The 20,774-nt window shown below is 33.8% G+C and overlaps 1 protein-coding gene and 1 pseudogene across 1 annotated transcript in view; one reads left to right on the forward strand and one right to left on the reverse strand.

Moving 5' to 3' along the window:
- The window catches only part of TESK2 (testis associated actin remodelling kinase 2), a 107,513-nt gene that overhangs the window by 75,897 nt on the left and 10,842 nt on the right, over nucleotides 1-20,774 (reverse strand). Inside the window, exon 2 of the mRNA XM_006919127.3 lies at nucleotides 10,682-10,992. Coding sequence (XP_006919189.1) covers nucleotides 10,682-10,903 — 222 coding nt within the window. The 5' untranslated portion in view covers nucleotides 10,904-10,992. The remainder of the gene's footprint in view (nucleotides 1-10,681; nucleotides 10,993-20,774) is intronic.
- Nucleotides 816-935, forward strand: LOC112485979 (annotated as a pseudogene).

The raw sequence follows: 20,774 nt of genomic DNA on the forward strand, positions 1-20,774 counted from the left end.
TCTTTCCCATTGATATTGTTCTCACCCTAATATTAACTAATTACTTCATAAAATACCATAAAATACAATTAATTAGTATTCTCCTATTCTGTAATAGACATTCACAGTGGGATAATGTTAGTTCCTATTGCCTTAAATGAGGAATAAGAGCCAACTATGAGAATCAGGTTCAGTACTGAAATTTGTGCTATATAGACACTGCACAGAAAGCCTGAGCCAAGAAATAAAAATAAAGCCTTTAGGTTCAGATCCAGAATCTATATGACTCCAGCAGAGACAAATATGAGACCACTGTACCAAGACACATTCACAACCTAGAACACAAGAATTCCAAGGAAAAGTATTTGCCTCGGAAGGTAGACTTTCAATAAAAAATTACGAATCACAGGAGAAATGAAAAACCATGAAGAAGAACCAGCAGAACAAACAGCAGCAGAATCTACACTCCAAGAGTTTCAACTAATCTGAAAGGGGCTTAAACAAAAAATGTTAATGATCAAAACTTACTCATCTCTATGCAAGTATATTAGAAAACCTATAAGAAATAATAATTTCCTAGTAAAAATAATTTACCAAAATTGACTCAGAAGTAACAAATATCTAAATTAACCGAGTACTCTGGAAGAATAGGAAAAGTTTTCAAAGTAATTGACCAAGCATTTCACAGAGGAATTCTATCAAATATTTAAGGAATAAATTATTCTAATATCATTTTGACTGTTTCAAAGCACAAGAGGTAGGGGAGAACTTCCAAATTATTTTTACGGGGTAAGCATAACAGTGGTATAAAAACCTAACAACAAAAGCATGAAAGAGTCTATGGCCATGCTACCCTGAACAAGCCCTATCCTTTCTGATCTCAGAAGCTAAGCAGGGTCAGGCCTGGTTAGTACTTGGATGGGGAAACCACCTAGGAAAACCAGGTGCTGTAGGCATAAAATATAAAAAATAATAATAATAATAAGAGATTGTAAGCTGACAAGGTCCTTGCAACCTATGAGGTCAACCAAGGGTTGCCTCACCTAAAAAAATAAAAAATAAATAGAATAAAATAAAAAGCATGAAAGAAAAAACCACCATTCTCACAAATATTGAGGCAAAAACACCCCAGCAAAAAGAAGCTAGCCTCAAATTAAAGAATAATACACCAGGAATGCAAAAATGGCTCACTATTAGAATACCTACTAATATAATTCACTTTACTAAAAGACCAAAAGGGGAAAATACTTTTATTACCATATGTATTAGAGTTCTCCAGAGAAACAGAACCAAAAGTATATATTCAAATAGAAAGAGATTTATCATAAGAAATTAGCTCAATGATTATGGAAGCTGATAAGTCCCAAGATCTGTAGTCAGCAAACTGGACACCCAAGAAAGCCAATGGTATAGTTCCAGTCTGAGTCCAAAGGCCTGAGAATCAAGAGAGCCAATGGTGTTAACTCAAATTCCAGTCCAAAAGTTGTCAGGCTCAAGGCCCAAGAAGAGCCAATATTTCAGTTCCAATTCAAAGGCAGGAAAAGACTGATGTCCCAGCCAGCTCAAGCAATCAGGCAGGAGGAATTCCCGCTTAATTATAAGAAGGTCAGCCTTTTTGTTCTAGTCACACCTTCAGATGATTGGATGATAGCCACTCATGTTAGGGAGGGCAATCTGTGTTACCCAGTCGACTGATTCAAATGTCATTCTTATCCAAAAATGCTCTCTCTCACAGACACACCCAGAATAATGTCTGAGTAAATATCTGGGTACACTGTGGCCCAGTCAAGTTGACACATAAAATTAACCATCGTGTACCACAGATTGTGAAAAGACATTTGGTAAAATTCAATATCATTCTTCATAAAAATAATTCTTAACAAATTAAAAAAAGTTGTTAAGATTTCAAAACTGACAGAATAAAAGATAACTATTTCAGCCTAAATTGATTATCATTCACAACTGATATGATTATATAACATGAAAACCAAAGCATATCAACTGAAAACCCATTGCAAACATTAAAAAAATTCAGTATGCCAATTGCATCAAATATCAATTGTAAAAATTAATAGCCCTCATATGCAAACAACAAACAGAAGATAAAATGGAAGGAGAGTTTCCATTTACAACTACAACAGAAAACAGAAAAACGAAGAATACCACAAGAAATGTACAAGACACATATATATATTTTTAAATCTTAATATCTACCACAGAACACAAAATACTTGAACAGATGTAAAGGCATGCCATGTGCTTATATAAAAAGACTCAATATCATTAAGATATCAATTCTAAATTAATCTATAAATTTACTCCAGTCTTAATTAAAATGACAACTGTATGTTTTTGGAAAGTAACAAATGCGATTCTAAAACTTACATTAAAAAATAAGGAAGAAACACCAAGAAAATTCTGAAAAGAATAATAATAGAGAATTAGACTAACCAGGTATTAAAGCTACACATAATTAAATTATTATAATGGTGTGTACTGGTATATGAATAGATAGGTCAATGCAATAAAGTCTAGAAACAGACCAAAATACCTAGGAAAATTCAATATAGAATAAAGGTAACATTTCTAATCACTGAAAAAAATATTAACTATATAATAAATGTTGATGGTACAACTGAGTAGCCATCTAAAATTTGAATTCCAGATGGATCAAATATTTAAACATAAAAGCAGTAACTGTAAAATAGGAGTGTAATATAGTAGTCCTAAATAATAAAAGAAATAGGAGTCAGAAATGAAAGTTAAGACAGTAAAAAACAAAATGAACTATTTCTACATTGCAAAAATTATTATAAGCTAGTTTAAAAAATACTGCAAGCTTGGGAAATATCCCTAATTCACTGCACAGACACAAAAGATTCCTATAAATCATTAAGATACAAGAAAAATAACCTTGTAGAAAAATGGGTCTATGTGCCTTGTAGAATTCTAGGCAATAAGGATACAACAATGCACAGGTTAATAAAAAGAGATAAAAATCCCTGCCTTCATTGAACTTACAACTCTAGGAGTTTTCTATCTTGTAGTAGATAAATAAGTAAATAAATAACAGATAACTGATATATAAATGCATGCACACGCACACACACTCACACAAACACATACAGATATAGACATATGTATATTTGCTTATCTATGTATAGAATAGCTCTAGAAGGATACATAAGAAACTATTAAATATTGGTTGCCTCCAGGGAGGAAAACTGGGGATCAGAAGGAGGTAAATGAGTTTTCACTGAATAACCTTTTCTATCTTTTGAGCTTGTACCATGTAATTTTAAAAATAAATTCAATTAAAATTAAACAAAATTAGATGTTCAAATAAAAGCAAGAAAAGAATATTTGGAAACAAAAGGAAAGCACATTTTTTAAAAAATAGAAAGTCTAGAAAAGAAAAATACAGCAATTGAAATTAAAAATCTCAACGGAGATTTCCACAATAGAGTAGAACCCAAATGAAAAGTAACTAAATAGGAAAATAAACTGAGACTCATGACTCCCCAAAAAACAAAAACAAACAAAAAGGTAAGGAAATTAAAAATGTAAAACAGAAATTAAGAGACATGAAATATAGTATAAGACAACCTAATATGCATATAATAGGGCTTTGAGACCAGAGAAAAGAGCAGAATTTAAAAAGATAATGCCCAAGAACTTCCTAAGATTAAAGACAGACATGAGTTCTTAAACTAAAAGAACATACCATGTCCTGAGCAGAATAAATATAAATAAGTCCACTCCTAGACTAGCATAGTGAAACTAAAGAACAAAGAATAAGGTAATCCTAACTACCAGAACAAAAAAAAACTGATTACCTATAAACAGGAGTAATAACCGGACTAAGAATTTATCAGCAACAATAAAAGTCAGTAAAAAAAAAAGGAGGGGCGGGAATAGTATTTGCAAAGTGCTGAGGACAATAACTATTGTCCTCAATTTTATAATCATTACAATATCATTTAAGAGTTTATTTAATATAAAGATAGAAGTAATTACAATAAATGTAAACAAATTACAATCTCTATAGGTAAATTCAATTTTGGATCAAAAAATTTAAATATGAAACTGTTTCATAGGACACATAAAAATATACTATCACAGATGGAATAAAAATAGAAATAAAAAAGACATACTGGGAAAATAATAAGCAAAGCAATAGGCAAATGCATACAATGAGAAAGAAAGTATATAATAATACTATCGGATAAACTAGAAATCAAAGTTAAAAGCATAAAACAGGACAAAAATAGTCAATATTTATAAAATATACAATCTATAGTGTAATCCAATAATAACCATGAGTTTCTATTAATATCTACCTCACAAGCAGGCCTAGAAACAAGTAATATACTGATAGAAACATAAGGAGAAATCTGTAAACACATGAGGAAATAATAATATTAATAAGAAATAGATCAATTAGACTGCAGTAAGAATATTTGACTAACAATACAAAGCTTGATCTAATAGAGATATAGAGAACTTTATGCAAACAAAACAGAGAATTCATATTTGCTTCAAATATACTTGCAGCATTCAAAAAAATCTGAACATGTGTTAGGCCTACACAAAAGCTAAATATACTCTAAAAGGCAGACATCGTATAGGCCATTTTCTCTGATCATGATGCAATAAATTAGAAATTAAATATCAAACAATTACCAAATAAGCCTCACCATGTAGAAATTCTAAAAGTTCATTTTATATAATTCTCAGATTAAAAGGGAAATTAAATTACATTTAGAAATGATGAGAACACATAAAAACCTGTGATATGGCCAAATCAAGAGGAAACTTTAAAACTTACATGTATATATTAGAAAATATGAAATACTAGGAAAAACTGAGATAAGAATAAAATTCTAGAAGCTACAGAAAGAACAATATATATATATAATAAGTAAAACAAAAGAAGTAGAACATAGTGAACCACAACACATAAACAGAAGATAATCAGGAGAATCAAAGGTAATAAACTTTGTAAGGTTCCAACCAGGGTGGAGTTATCAGCAGGTTTGGCAAACAACACAGAGTCAATCGTCCCTGGGCAGGAACAATGTGAATTCACAGCTACTCTTGCAGGCTCCAGAATCCTTCATTTCTTAAGCCTTTGGTTTATCAATAAAAAACAACTGATTTTATAAAAGACAAATCCTTTGAGAAGAAACCTAAAATAAATCTGTGTTAAGTTTTCATTTAAAAATGAAGACACAAATAAATCACATTAGAGAAAGGAGACAGATATATAGATATGACAGGCAATTATAACATTAGTTACAATTAGGTTTGACTACAAATAAAAGAAATCCAAATTTTAGAAGTCTTTAAACAAGATTTTTCTCTCACATAAAAGTTTGGAGGAGGCAATATAGGTCTAGGCAGCTCTGCTCCATAAAGGCCTTGAATACTCAGGCTCGGTTTTGTTCTACCACAGGTGACCTCCATTCCAAGGTCACTTTACAATCCAAGATGTCTTCATTTCAGCCAATATGAAGGAAGAAGGGACAAAAAAGGAGCAAAGAAAGATTCCCAAAAACTGCCATTTAACTCTTCTGCTAATATCCTATTGGACAAAATTAGTCAGATAGTTATACCTAGCTATAAGAAAAGCTGGGAAATGGCATCTATGTGTCCAACTAAAAGATTTAATATGGAAAAAGGAAAATACAGTTATTGGAAAACTAGAAATCCTTGCCACATCAATTATGTACAATATTTATGCCTATAAATCTGAAAATTTAGAAAAAATTAATTATATACTAAGAAAATAAAATAAAATCACTTAAGAGAATGAAAGTCTGAAAAGACTAACAACCAATTTCTAAAAAGTTGAAAAAATAATAAAAAATTTACCTCCATCAGATGATTTTACAGGAAAGTTCTACTAAACCTTCATAAAGTCCTATGCAATGTGAACTACCCACAATATTAGGAAAAAACCTGGAAGACTTCTCAACCCCTTCTATGAAGGTAGCATAATTCTAATACCAAAATTGAACAGAGTATCAAAAAAAGAAAAATTATAGGCCAATCTCACTTATGAACATAGACATAAATTCTAAATAAAATATTAGCAAATCAAATCCAGTAGTGTATGAAAAAGTGTTCATCATAAACAAGTATTATTTATCCCAGAAATGCATGGTTAAACAATAGATTTACTATTCACATTTTTTTAGATAAAAAGAGAAAATTATTTCATCACCCTAACAGATATCAAGAATGTTTTGATAACCTTCAATAATCTTTTCTAACAAAAATCCTCATTTAGAAATAGGAAACCTTCTCAGCTTAAGGAAAAGTATATATCCCCAACATCATATTAATAAATATAAAATAAACATTCTAGTCAGACAAAACATGTTAAAGCTGCCTGCGATCCTTACCTGCCTCTATTCAATCATCATACTAGATATCAATGCAATGACACACACTAAAAAGAAAGGTTATCAAAAAAAAGAAAAATCTATGGCCATGTCAACCCTGAACAAGCCCGATCTCGTCTGATCTCAGAAGCTAAGAAGGGTCAGGCTTGGTTAGTACTTGGATGGGAGACTACCTAGAAAGATCAGGTGCTGTAGGTATGAAAAATAAAGGGAGGGTTGTAAGTTGACAAGGTCCTTGCAATCTGTGAGGTCAACCAAGGGTTGCCTAGCCTAAAAAATAAAAAAAAAGAAAAGGAAGACATAGAACTACTGTTCTTTGCAAGTGATATGACTATCTACTTAGCAAATTCTTGGACATCAACTGACCAACCAACCAACCATTAACCAACTATTAGAATAAAAATGAAAATTTGGCAAAGAGGCTAGATATAAAACTAACATACATAAATTAATAGCTTTCGTACAAATCATTAATAACCAATTAGATAAGGTAATGGAAAACAAGAATCCATTCACAGTAGCAACAGTACTTGAAATATCTAGGACTAAATACAGCAAGAAAGGTCTAAGCTCTGTATTAATAAAATCAAATAACTTGACAGAAGCTCACTTGATCAGTTAGGAATATATTCAAGAGAAAGTAAGAATATCTGGATGACCATGTGTAAATAAAAATAGGGTTTGTTTTTTTTTCACATAATGAAAAGTACAGAGATAGACAGTTGCATTAGTTGAGCTACTCCAAGATGTCAGAGCTGGCTTCTCTACAATTCTCAGACTTTTCCTCATGCTATCAGCCTCATAATCACCAGGTGACTACTGCAGTTCTAAGGCAGGAAAGAAAGGAATCATCAGTCAGTTCCACCTTTCCCTTTTGTCACAAAAAGCAAAATCTTTCCCACAGTCTCAACAGAATTCCATTTAGATTGAAATATCCAGAACTGTGTTCATGTACCCACCTCTAGCTACAACAAAGCTGAGAGAATAACTCACCTGGGTCTGGTTACTGCCATGAACAAAATGGAGGGTTCTAATGGAAAAAAGCTCTATTGCCAGTATCTAAAAGATACTAACCACAGATTTAAAAGATCTAAATAGAGAAACATATCATGTTACTAGAAAACATAATTCAGTATGTTAAAGATATCAATTCTCTGCAGATTAATTCTGAAATCAATATATTCCCCATAGAAATCCCAGAGAAGTTTTCATAAAATGTAACTGATTTTAAAATTCACATTTAAGATCTATTTAAGAGCACCCAATGGGACTTAAGAGAACATTTTCAATCAGTATGGTATGACAGAGAAATAGACAAATTTAAACAGTGGAACATAACAGTGCTCAGAAAAATAGACTTGTGTCTAAGAGTTTATTTTCGTTTCTCTTTTGATTTAATTAGTTATATAAATTTTAATATAGGTTCAATTAAATGAATTATATACATACATACACACTAAAAAGTTCTAAAAAACTTTACCCAGTTCCCACTACCCCTCTCCATAAGTAACTACTATTCTTAGTTTCTTATGTATTCTCAAAGTTTATTACTACAGAATCAAATACCGTTTCTTGCTTTTCTCCCTCTCTTTTAACAAAATGAAGCATATCATGCACAATACTATGAATCCTGCTTTTGTAACATATCTGGGAGATCTTTCTGTATCAGAACTTAAAAGCTTCCTCAATCCTTTTTACACTTACAAAGTACTACATTACATGGATGCTTAATAATTTAATTAGTCCTCTATGACTATTTGGGCTGTTTACAAATGACTGCCATTATAAACAATAAGTAATCTTATAAACATGCTATTTAGCATGCAAGTATATCTGGAGGATAATCCCCAATAGTGGAATTTCTAGCTAAATCAAAGAGAATATCCCTTTATAAGTTTGATAGCTATTTTCCATTTGCATTCCCCTCCACTACAGCAGTTGTACCACTTTACTTTCCCACCATTAAGATATGAGTGTGCCTATTTTCCCATTGCTTCACCAAACTAATGGCATTATCAAACAATAATGATATTATCAATTGATACAGGATGATTAAAATGGTATTTGTTGCATTTTAATTTGCATTGCTCATTATTTGGGAGGTTGAGCGCCTTTTCAAATATTTAACAATCACTTATGTTTCCTTTCCTAAAAATATTCTGCTCATTCGGAATGTTTTCATTCAGCTTTCTATTGAGTTATTGGTTTTTCTATTGATTTCTAGGCACTGATATTAGGAAATTAACACTTAGTCCATGAAATAGCATACTTTTTTTCCCCAAGTGAGTTTTTGTCTTTTGAATTTTCTTAATGTTTTTTTTTTTGTCATGCAAAAATTATTTTGTAATTTTTGGGTAGTTGAAATTATCAAAATAAAGCATCTCCAGTAGTCAAACTCATAGAAACAGAAAGTATAATGGTTGTTGCCAGGAGCTGAAGGTAGAAGTTTAAAAGAGGGAGTTGTTGTTTAATGGGTATACAGTTTCAGTTTTGCAAGATGAAAAAGTTCTGGAGATTGGTTAAACCACAATGTGAATATACTGAACACTACTTACCTGTACACTTAAAAATGGTTAAGATAGTAAATTTTGTTATGTGTATTTTACCATAATTTTTTTTTAATTTTTTTTTTAAGTTTTTTTAAAGGAAACACTATATGACCCAATAATTCCTCTTATAACTAAATACCCAAAAGAACTGAAAGCAGGGACACAGATAGATACTTGTACACCAAAGTTCACAGCAGCATTATTCACAATAACCGAAAGGTGAAAATAACCCAAATGTCTATCAATAGATGAATAGATAACCAAAATGTGGTATATACAAACAATGGGATATTATTCAGTCATAAAAAGGAATGAGATTCTGATACATGTTACAACATGGGTGAAACTTTAGGATATTCTGATAAGTGAAATAAACCAGACACAAATGGACAAATATTATATGATTCCACTAATGTGAAGTACTGAGAATAGGCAAATTCATGGAGACAGAAAGTAGAACAGAGTTAACAGGGGCTGGGGAGAGGGGAATAGGGAGTTATTGTTTAATGGGTATAAATTTCTGTTTGGGATGATGAAAAGTTCCAGAAATGGATAATGCATAACATTGTAAATGTATTTAATACCACTGAACAGTGCACTTAAATATGGTTAAAATGGTATATTTGTGGTATATATCTTACCACATTATAGAGAGAGAGAGAAGGAAGGAAGGAGAGAATGAAGGAGGGAAAGAAGAAGAGGAGAGTGATGGATCAAAGAGAAGGAAAGGAACAGTAAATGGTTGAGAGGAAATAAGTCTATAGAGGTGTTTTGGTCCAAAAGAGAACAAGACATGAAGGAGTATAGCAAAAGAGAGATGATGTGGTCAAAATAAGATTTTCTCCCTTTAAAGATTTTTTTAATGTGAGAAAAATAACGATATTTACATGCTGATGAAAATAATTTAAGAGAGTGAAATATGACGTAGGAAAGAGAGGGGAGAATTTCTTAGGTAATGTCTCTGAATAGGCAAATGGAAACAGGATATACCATATAAATAGAAGTATGACTTAGATTGGAACATGGATAGTTCATCCATAGTGACAGGAATAAAGTCCAAGGAAGTGGGTAGAGATGTGGGTTAGTAGCCATATGGGGTGATGGGAGGCTGTGGAAGTTCTCTTCAGCTTGCTTCAGTCTTCTCAGTGAATTAGGAAGCAAGCTCCTCACTGAGAGTGAGGACTAGAGAAGTCCTGAGAGTTTGATTAGAGAAAAAAAGGCTTCAAATAATCTTCTGGGATAATAAATGAACTAGGGAAATGTGATTGCTTGGGAACATTAAAGGCTGAATTTTATTAAAATTAAGCAAACAAAAACTATATGTGTGAGTATGTACATATGTGTGTATGTGTGTATATAAGTATATCTCTTTAGATGTATATGTAAGTTTTTATATATGTATATAAGATGTGTGTATAATATATGCATAAGCACAGAAAAGGGTCCAGAGTACACATACCAAATTGTTAATTATACTTATTTTTGGGGAGATATATGTATGCGGGAAGGGGAAACGAAAGAGACTAATATTATTAGGATTTTTGATCAATATGCACTATTTTATAATTAAAATAATAAAATACCTCACAAGTTAATAAAGAGCTTGAGGGGACAGTTAGAAAACTGCTCGAGATCCACAATACCTTGACTAAGCAAAGCCTATGTCCTAATTAAACACAACTATCAATTCTGCAGTGAAGCTGACCATGAATAAGACAATATGAGAAAAGCTGAAGTATCACTCACCTTGAACACTTCAGAGAAGAAGCCCGATCCTATTTTTTCACAGGTGAAGTCATCTAAACGTGTCAGTCTGGAAAAGGCACTTATAAGAGCTCGATAAGAAGATGGCCAAACTCTTCCCACCTGGGTCACGTTCCCATCCCCTCCACCACCTCCTTCAAAATCTTCAAGACGCTCCACACGTGGAGGAAATCCTGCAATTGAATTCCGTTTGCTTCGATCCATAGTCACAATAATCACTTTTTTCTTCTCTTAAGAAGGAACGCCACACATTATAAATTTCTGTTGAGTTTTACTTCTCTTCCAGTTTGACACTAAACAAGAGATCAAAAAGATACTTCATTAAAATCATTAATAAATACAAACTAATGAACTATCAATGTAAAAATATTTCTTCTTTCACATTCTAGTTTCTGATTTTCAGATATGAAAAACACTTTAAGCCTTTACTTTCCAAAAATACTGATGTATTTAAAGCTCAAGATATAGTCAGTCTTTAACATAAATGAGTAGAATATAATGAAGATCATCAATTACATTCTAAAAACAAAATAACAATGATAACATCTCTAATTCATTGAGCACCCACTACTTAGGAAACATAATGTAAAAGCCAAAAATATGTCGTCATGTCATGTCATTTGATTTTCAAATAATCCATGATATAATGGTTCTTATGTTCATTTCACAGAGCAGTCAAGTAATCAGTCACTAAATAGCAGAGATAAAATTAAAATGCAAGACTTATTCAAAAGCCTGTGTTCCTACCAATAATGCCATTCATAGCCTCATAATTTTCTCTTCATTTGAAAAATTAAGTCCAAATATATAAAACAAATGACAAAGATTTTATAGATAATATAGAATTACATAATTTTACAAAGAAGAAAACTATATGCAAAAGCAACTTATATGACAAAGATTTTATAGATAATATAGAATTACAAAGATAATATAGAATTACATAATTTTGAAAGAAGAAAACTATATGCAAAAGCAACTTAAAAGTTCACTGTTAATTAAACAGCATAGTTCAGTAGAAGTGACTATAGAAGGCTCTACTCTATCTGGTACATAACTAAGAATAAAAACAAGCCCACTTTTTCTTTTATAGCCTGTCTCTCCCTACTTCTATTTTTTTCTATGAGAATCGATTTTAAGGGTCTTATACAAAATACAACAATGGACTCTTCAATTAGTGAAATGCTTTCATAAATGTAGCGAATACATAACCCAGACTACCTTTACCACCTCCAACAAGGGGAGAATAACCACAGGGCTCCTATCCAGCCTTACATTAAGACCTTGGCTCCCTAGCAACAGCCAGAAGTTAGTGGCACTCTACTCAATATGCACCAATCACAGTTACTTTCTTAGCAATTTGGAATTAAGATATTCCAGCCTCAGTCTGGCTGCTTTCAAAAAAAGAAGCCATGTAAACTCAGGAGTGTTTGGCCATGGCCATTTTCTACCATGTAGCCTGAAAGGCAAAAAAAGCCAAGAGACTGGGGCCAGTTTGAAGGGGGTGGGGGTGGGGGTAACAGACAAAGTGAGAACTTGATTTTTCCCTATGTGCTCTAGTCCCGGATTCCTGAGGCCCAACTACATCCTAGCTTAAGGTTCCATGACATATCCCTTTATCTTCAAAAGGAAATTATTTTTGCTTAAGCTAATTTCACAGAGGCCACAGAAGGAAGAATAATCTGAGTTCCCGCCCTCCTCCCCGCCCAAAAGATTCAGTACCACTACTGAACCTCTGCCAAAAAATGGCAACAGATTACCAGATCAAAAATTTAGGATTATAAAACTATAAAGTTTTAGTCATTCATTTTATATTTGAGGAAACATAAAGCTCAGAAAGTAGAAATGATTTGCCCATAGCTATAAGCTATTTTACTAACAAAGCTAGACTTGGAACCAAGAAACCAAGAAACCAAGTGCATTTCTAAAAATGTGCCTGTTGATCATCTGCTTCAAAATTACCCAAGGAGCTTGTTTAAAACCTAGATTCTTTGGTCTCAACCTTGACCTCTGAAATTAGAATTTCTTGGAGTGAGGCCTGAAAATTTTACCAAGCTCCCCAGTGATTCTTACATATACTAAGAGTTGAAGATCTCTGTAGCAGGGGAGGGGAATATTAATAGCTTAAAAACGAAACAGAATTTTGCAAGTATTTTCTCATTTAATCCTCAAAACATACCACCAAGGTATATGTGATCCTCATTTTAAAGAAAAAAAAATGTAGGCTCAGGAAGTTAAGTAACTTGCCTAAGGATACACAGCTGGTAGAACCAGAATTGGAACCAAGGTCCATCCAGCACCAAAGCTCATGCTTTTCCCATTTCATTACCACATAGTTTGGTGTTTTTTCACTACGTTGTAAGAAATTAAGCTAATCATCTGGGTAGAAAAGACCAGGACTTGAGTGCAGAGGAAGGCCAAGCTAACTATAACTTGGACAGATAGAAAAAAAGGAAAAAGAAACTTTACTTTAGAAAAATAAAATACAAAATATTGAAGTTAAAACTGAATATATAAAGCATAGTTGTCTGCTAAATTAACTGAACAATTTGATAAACTTGCCATCTACTGACTTTTTTATTTTTTAGATATATTTCATTTTGAATGAAATACACTGTTAACCTCCACAGAACCCTCAAGAATAACATCTGCCCTGTGGCCTCTGTGAAATTAGCTGCTGTTCTCTGTGCTAAGGCTTGGGAGACAGAGTTGTTCTCTGCAGCTCAACAGGTCAGGTTTTACATTCTCAGCTAGGTGAGAGGAGGTAATTCCAACTGAGCTGGTTTGGGTGGAGTCAGTTACGAGTTTCACAACAGCAAAAAAGACTGAATTTTTTTATATTTTTATTTTGAAAAACAAATAGCTTTGTATCTTGGCTCACAATACTTTTCAAGAGGCAGGAAAGTATTTCTAAAAAGATATATGCTCACAGAAACTTGCACATAAACACAGGAGACCTGAATAAGGTTATTCATTTAATTTCAGTATTGTGCATAATACAAAGTTTGGAAAAAAAGAAAACCTAAAGTTAGTAGGAGCAATAAACTGTAGCATATTTTTCAATGAAATATACAGCACTTACAATGAATGAACTCTATCTAGCAATGTGAATGTATTTCAAAAGCATATTGAGTAGGGAAAAGCAAGTTGTAGTTAGTGACATCACTAAAATTCAAAAATTACAGGACCATCCCCACTGTATACAATTTTAATAAAAAGTATATTTTATTGTTTTCACTGTTAATATTTTATTTCCTTTCATCTTTCTAAGTTTTTTTTAGAAGATTCAATTATTATTATTATTTTAATAAAGTTTATTAGGTAACATTGGTTAATACAATCTTATAATTTTCAGGTGTACATTATCATTTGACATCTGTATATTGTATTGTGTTCACCACCCAAAGTTCAGTTTCCTTCAGCTACCATATATTTGATCCCCTTTACCCACTTCACCCTCCCCTTATCCCCCTATATTTGACCCCCTTACCCCATTTACATCCCTCCTCCTCCCCCACTCCGCTAGTAACCACTACTCTATAGTCATCTGGTAACCACTAGTCTATAGCCTATGTCCATGAGTCTCTGTTTGTTTGTCCTGTTCATTTGTTGCTTTTAGGTTTATATCCCACATAGAAGTGATATCATGTGATTTTCAACTTTTTCTGTCTGGCTTCTTTCACTTAGCGTGATTATCTTGAGTTCCATCCATGTTGTTCCAAATGGCAGTATTTCATCTTTTGTTATGGCTGAGTAATATTCCATTGTAATATATGTACCACAGCTTCTTTAGCCAATCATCTATCATAGAGCACTTTGGTTGCTTCCATGTCCTGGCCACTGTGAATAATGGTGCTATAAACACTGGTGTGCAAATATCTTTATAGATATGAGTTTTCAAGTCTTTGGGGTAAATACCTAGTAGAGGGATTGCTAGATCATATGGTAGATCAATTCTTAGTTTTTTGAGGAACTTCCATAGTGGCTGTTCCAATTTGCAGTGCCACCAGCAGTGTATGAGGGGGTTCCTACTTCTCCACATCCTCTCCAACATTAGTTATTGCTTGTCCTGTTGATAACAGCTATTCTAACAGGTGTGAGATGGTATCTCACTGTGGTTTTGACTTGCATTTCCTTAATAGCTAGCGATGTTGAGTATCTTTTCATATATTTGTTGGCCATTTGTATGCCCTCTCGGGGAAAGTCTGTTCAGGTCCTCTGCCCATTTTTTGACTGGATCATTTGTATAAAAAGTGCATTTTAAACAACATACAAAATATATGTTATAGAGAGGCAAGACAGCATATTGATTAGAAAGTATAGCTTCTAGAGCCAATCTGGGTTCAAATCCTTGCTCTATATCCTGTAGCTATATGAGCCTGGTCATTTTAAAACCTCTCTACTTCTCCAGTTCATCATCTGTAAAATGGAAATAAAAATAGTACCTACCTTATAACATTTTATATGTATTAACTCATTTAATTCTTACAACAACCATAGTGTTATTGAATAAAATGAACAGTACCTAGCAAACAGTGGGCATTCAACTCTTGTTGGTTATTATAATTATTATTTAAAAATAAATATTTATAGTAAATGTCTAAAGACATGAACTAGAAAGATAGACAGTAAATTCATAGTAGTAGCTGCCTTGGTGAGAAAGAAGAGAAATGAGATAAGGGAAAACAAAGGAAACCTCACCTGTAGCACTAATATTTTGGTTCCTTTTACCAAAAAAAACCTATAGCAAACAATAAAATAATAAATTTGCTAATTTTTTTGTTAACCAATATTTGTTAATTCTGGGTGGTATATTATACTCTTATTTATATTTAATTTGGGGGGGATTAACAAAAAGAAACAACCATTTTTTTTGTTTTTTGTTTGTTTTTTTGATCTGTTGCCAATACAACAGTATGCTTAGGTCAAAAAATCTGAAAACAATTTGGCAAATAAATAGCATCCCAATGTATAAACCAAGTCTCTAGATTCTAAACTTTTATTCTGCCACAGTTTCATTATAGTTTTTGGTCCAAGAAATATTTACATTTTAGGCTAAAAACTCAAAAGCATCAGGAGAATTTTTAGATAGCCTAACTTATTCAAGTCCACACACTTAAAATGTGAAAGCATTCATGACATATTTAGTTGTAGAGCCCCTATTATATGCTAAAGTAATACTAATTACTAAACAGCTAAACTGAGTGGTAAAAAGTACAGTTCCCTCATGGGAGTCAGAACTTTATTAATCCATTTTAGAGAAGTGCTGATCCTGGGAAAACTTCAAATTATGCCTACTGCTCCTTTGGTCAATATACTAAATGGCCACATTTTAAATGAAATCAACCAAGCTTTGCAGTGTTCAATTTAATTTGACAAATTTTAATTAGCCACAAGTGTCAATGAAAAAGTGTATATAAATAGACTCTAAAACCACACTGTAATTTTTAAATCTGAAAATGATTAATTTTAAACCAGAAAAGACATTCTTTAAAATGTGAGATTTTATCTCTGAATTACCTCTCTTGGTCTTATTTATGGAATATTATCTTTTGATACTAAGAGTGTCCCTTAGGGGAACTAGGGACAATTACAATTACTCTCACATTTACTAGAAAGGTATAATAATTTTTTTAAAATGCTGGTTTCACTGTAAAGAGGCCACCCAACTCAAGAGACTACACTTTGTTGATCAAGAATAATTTTAAAATTTTGGAATTCTTAAATGAAAACTGATGATACTATGGTCTGCTTCACTAAAAATATTTCAGCTAGATTCCCAGTGGTTTTCATGTGAAAATTTAGGAGATAGGGAGAGGTTCCTGTCAGGGAGGAATTATTGTCACAACAGTGAGGGTGTGGGGTGGGCACTACTGGCATTTTAGTGGACAAGGGCCAAGAAAACTAAATGTCCTACAATACACAGAACAGTCCCACACAACAAAGAATTGTCCTGCCCTAAATGCCAATAGTGCCCCCGTTGAGAAACAATGGTTAGAAACAGTTCTGTTCTTAAACTAGGAAATAGCAAAAATGCCAAAATTACGTTGCTTACCAGGACACAAGTAATTTTTCAGTAATTGTGTTCTCAATTTCAATATTTATAAGCTTGGAAGTTTAAATTGTTTTTCTTTTCTACATAGGCAGGTTTGTCTTTTCAAAGGCTAATTTTCACTTACACTGGGATTGATTTATTTTTCACAAAGAAGGTACAATTAAAAGCTTTGATTTTAATTTGAAAAAAGTCAACTAAATAGCCTATACTCAATATTATATATTTTATCTTTATAAACTAAGAATTCCACAAATCATTTTACAGTGAATCAATGAAACATTTTTAGGACTCCCAGTTAGACCATACTCTTGTTTGAAATAGTAACCACCACAACCACCACTGACCATGGGCTATGCACTCTACCAAGTTGTTTTTGCAAAAGCTTTCTCTAATCTTTATGAAAACTCTGCAAGGTAGGTGTTATCTCCAAGTTAAAGAGGAAGAAATTATGACACTGAGAGATTAAAAGACTTGCCCAAAGTCAACCAACTAATGACAGACTCAGGATTCAAAGCCAGTAGTTTTAATTCCAAACACTTCCCACTGTGACATATCTTCTCAGGAAACACAGCTAAATTTCTGTGAAAAGGTAATTTGCATGTTAGCTAGGTAGAAAGCTACTACCATTCCCCATTCTGCTTTAAATGTGGAGACTAAAGAGTATACAGATAACTCCACCAGCCTCTGGAGCAAAAGGCCTTCAGTCATTCAGTTGGGAATATGTCAATTCCCAATCATTCCTCCATTTCTATTCTAATGTACAGTATTTGTTGTTGCTTACTCTTTCATTTCACAGGAACAAAGTAGATAAAACTTCACAACAGTGTAGATGCAAATAAAATCCTGCAATGCACTGAACAGCTATCAACTAACAGGTAGTAGGATATCACAAATTACCAGCCAGCAAAAAAAATCAATATCCATCCAAGTACAGAATCATGTGTACACAAAGTTGGCAATGAAGTCTCATAAAGTTACTAAAAAGAATTTTTGAGAATTCCAGGATGGACTTTTACACCCTGGGTATAAAGAGTAGAAAAGGAACGTAAACATAATACCTTATCATATTTTTTTTTTCTATAATCATAAAAGTCCCTAACTAATTTAAAAGGAAACAAGGATTTTTATGGGTAAAATGTGGCCCAGAAAACTGACCATTTTCTAGACGAGGAATACTGACAAGTACATTAACTGTGTGTATCAAGACCAACCCCATGGCAAATCTACATGACAAGTCTGCTCAGCTGCTATCCTTTCTATGGACCCACATAGCAAATACAGATGCATTTCAGGATGACTGCCTAATTAAAAATAAAAGCAATACTGCTGAACTTGCCATCCTGCTGTGAAATGAGTTGCAGTTTCCATTCAAACCGAAGACAATAAAAACTGGCATCCCTATTTAATTAGCCATGAATATACACAATGGCATATATTAGTGACAGAACAAAAGCCAGTTCTTAAAACTGTATTATCTTTTTTTGGATAAGCATTTATTTGCTGTTATAACTACCTCTACCAGGCCTTAAGTCATGACATAAAATAGAATTTAGGTTGAAAGTTGTAAAGGCATTTAGAGGATAACTATCACAATCTTTTGGCCAATTCAGAAATGCCCTCTATTAACTGATTCAAATGTTAACTGGGTTCCCACTAGGTACCAGACATTATAATAGGTGCTATAATATTTACTGAGAATTTACTATAAGCCGAACACTTTTCCAAGGGCTTAATATTTAATATTCATAGTGGCCCTATAAAATAGGCACTATTATTATCTCTTTCACAAATGTGGAAACAAGCATGACGTTTGTTACCTTGTCCAAGCTCTTACAGCCAAGAAGTGGTAGAGCCAAAATTCAAATCAAAAGCCTGTACTCTTAATCACTATAATAATACAGTATTGCCTCTCTGGGAGAAGGATATAGAAAACTGAATAAAACATGACTCCATCCCTCCAAGAGGTTAGTCTCCCAGAAAAGACACATGTAAATCTATGAGTACAACTCAATATGATAATTGCTAATGGCAGATTAGAAGTAAAAAGGGCTTAATTAAGGCACCGGAAGTAAGGACACAGAAATAGGAAAGGAGATAAGTGACTTTTAGCAGGTATAAGAAGTACATAGAATGACTCCAAGTTTAACTAGAATCCTTCCCATGCTTCTGGTTTGGGTGATCGAAGAAATTACTAGGTATTCACCAAAAGGAAAAGATTTGTGTAGAGATGTAAATTCTTTTCTGACCTGAGTTTGAGATGCCTGAAGGAAAACCAAATGAAAACATCTAGGAAGCAGCTAGAGACATCATAATGAAGCTCAGGAAATAGGACTGGACTTTGAAATGTGGATGTCAATATCATTAGCATTTACACATATTCTAAAGAGTTTCCCGAAGTAGAGAATATGAGTAATAGGTAATATTTAATGAGTCACTACTGTATGCCAAAGCCCGGTCTTCTTCATTATGTCCTTAGATGAGATCAGAAAAGAGGCCAAGGGAACATCAACATACAGGACAAAAAAGAAACAATAGAGGTTAAGAACAAAACCAAGAGAAAACATGTCACACAAACCAAAGGTGGAAACGACAAACATCAAATGCCACAATGTAATCAAATAATATGAAGGAAAGTGTTCACTGGATAGGACACTACAGAGGTCAGAGTCAGCTCAGCCTACTTAAACCACTGCGCCTACTACACCTTAATGAAGAGCTCACTAATACCTCCAGCAGCCATTCTATTATTGGAAAGTTACAAAGCTTTGTCATTCCAAGGAAAGAAAAACATAGGAAAAGCACAGTACTGTGTTCATACTCTGACACTGAAGGAAAATTAAGAGTTACAACAACTAGTAAGAAAAAAAAATGGCGTAGATGATAGAGGCTCTGTTCATCCCTCTGGCGACCAAATCAAAGTTGTGACAGAAAAGAAGAGCAGCAGCAGGGAAAAATCACCTGGGAACTTGATGAACAAACCATACAACTAGGGAGAAATCCAAGAAAGCACCTTGCAACAGCAGAAGGTAGGATGGAGATGAGGACGCAGGGCTGCCCGGTCTCCAGCGGCTAAGACCGAGGTTGTGGCAGTGGCAGAAGCCTCTTAAAGGGGCCACATCCACGAGTGGATTTTCGTGGTGATGGACCAGCTCGCTCTGAGCACCAGTGCCAATTCGGCTGCGCGCAGGGAGCATCAGGGACTTACAGGGAGACATTGTCGGACTGAGGGCCAAAGCGAGACTCACACACTCTGTACAGAAGTGCTTGCGGTATCCATTGTTCTCTGTTGAGCTCTCCCCTCTCCCAGCGCGCAGATGCAGCACCGCCATAACTGTGATGTCATCAAACTGGATAACAAAGATCGCTCCACCCAGAGGATTCCCTGAAATCCCGCCTCCCCCAACTCACAGCCCCACCCAAGCCACATACATCCAGGTATATCCTCGGCAAATCAGGTGCTTCTTGCTGAGTAGCACCTAGACTCACAATGGAGGCAGCAGGCCTGTTTTTGGTGTGGCCTTTTGAGGTAACTATAAGCACAGCATCTGTGGATTGCTTGCTGAATCTTAACAGGTGGCCCCGGAGGAGCACAGGCTGGGGCTAAATTTGGCCTGCAGCTGAACCCCTCCAGGACTGGGCCACTGAACACCTATTTCACCAATCCACACTAATAAGACCGGAGCTTTGCTTAGTACATAGAAACAGACATAGAAAGGCAGCAAAATGGAAGACAAAGAAGCAGAAACCACATGATAGAACAGAAGAGAGATCCAGATATAATGGATTCAAGTAATCTAACAAATGCAGAGTTCAAAACATTGGTTATAAAGATGCTCAATGAACTTTTGGGAAGTGAAGGTAAATTCAGTGAGAACTCCAACAAAGAGATAAAAATGGAGATGGAGATGGCAACCAGTCTGAAATGAAGAACACATTATCTAAGATGAGAAGTATATTAAATGGAATAAACAAAGGAATAAACAAAGTGAATAAAGAAGAGGATCACATGCCCTATCTAAG

Source organism: Pteropus alecto, unplaced genomic scaffold, assembly GCF_000325575.1.
Source record: "Pteropus alecto unplaced genomic scaffold, ASM32557v1 scaffold25, whole genome shotgun sequence".
Taxonomy (NCBI): Eukaryota; Metazoa; Chordata; class Mammalia; order Chiroptera; family Pteropodidae; genus Pteropus; species Pteropus alecto.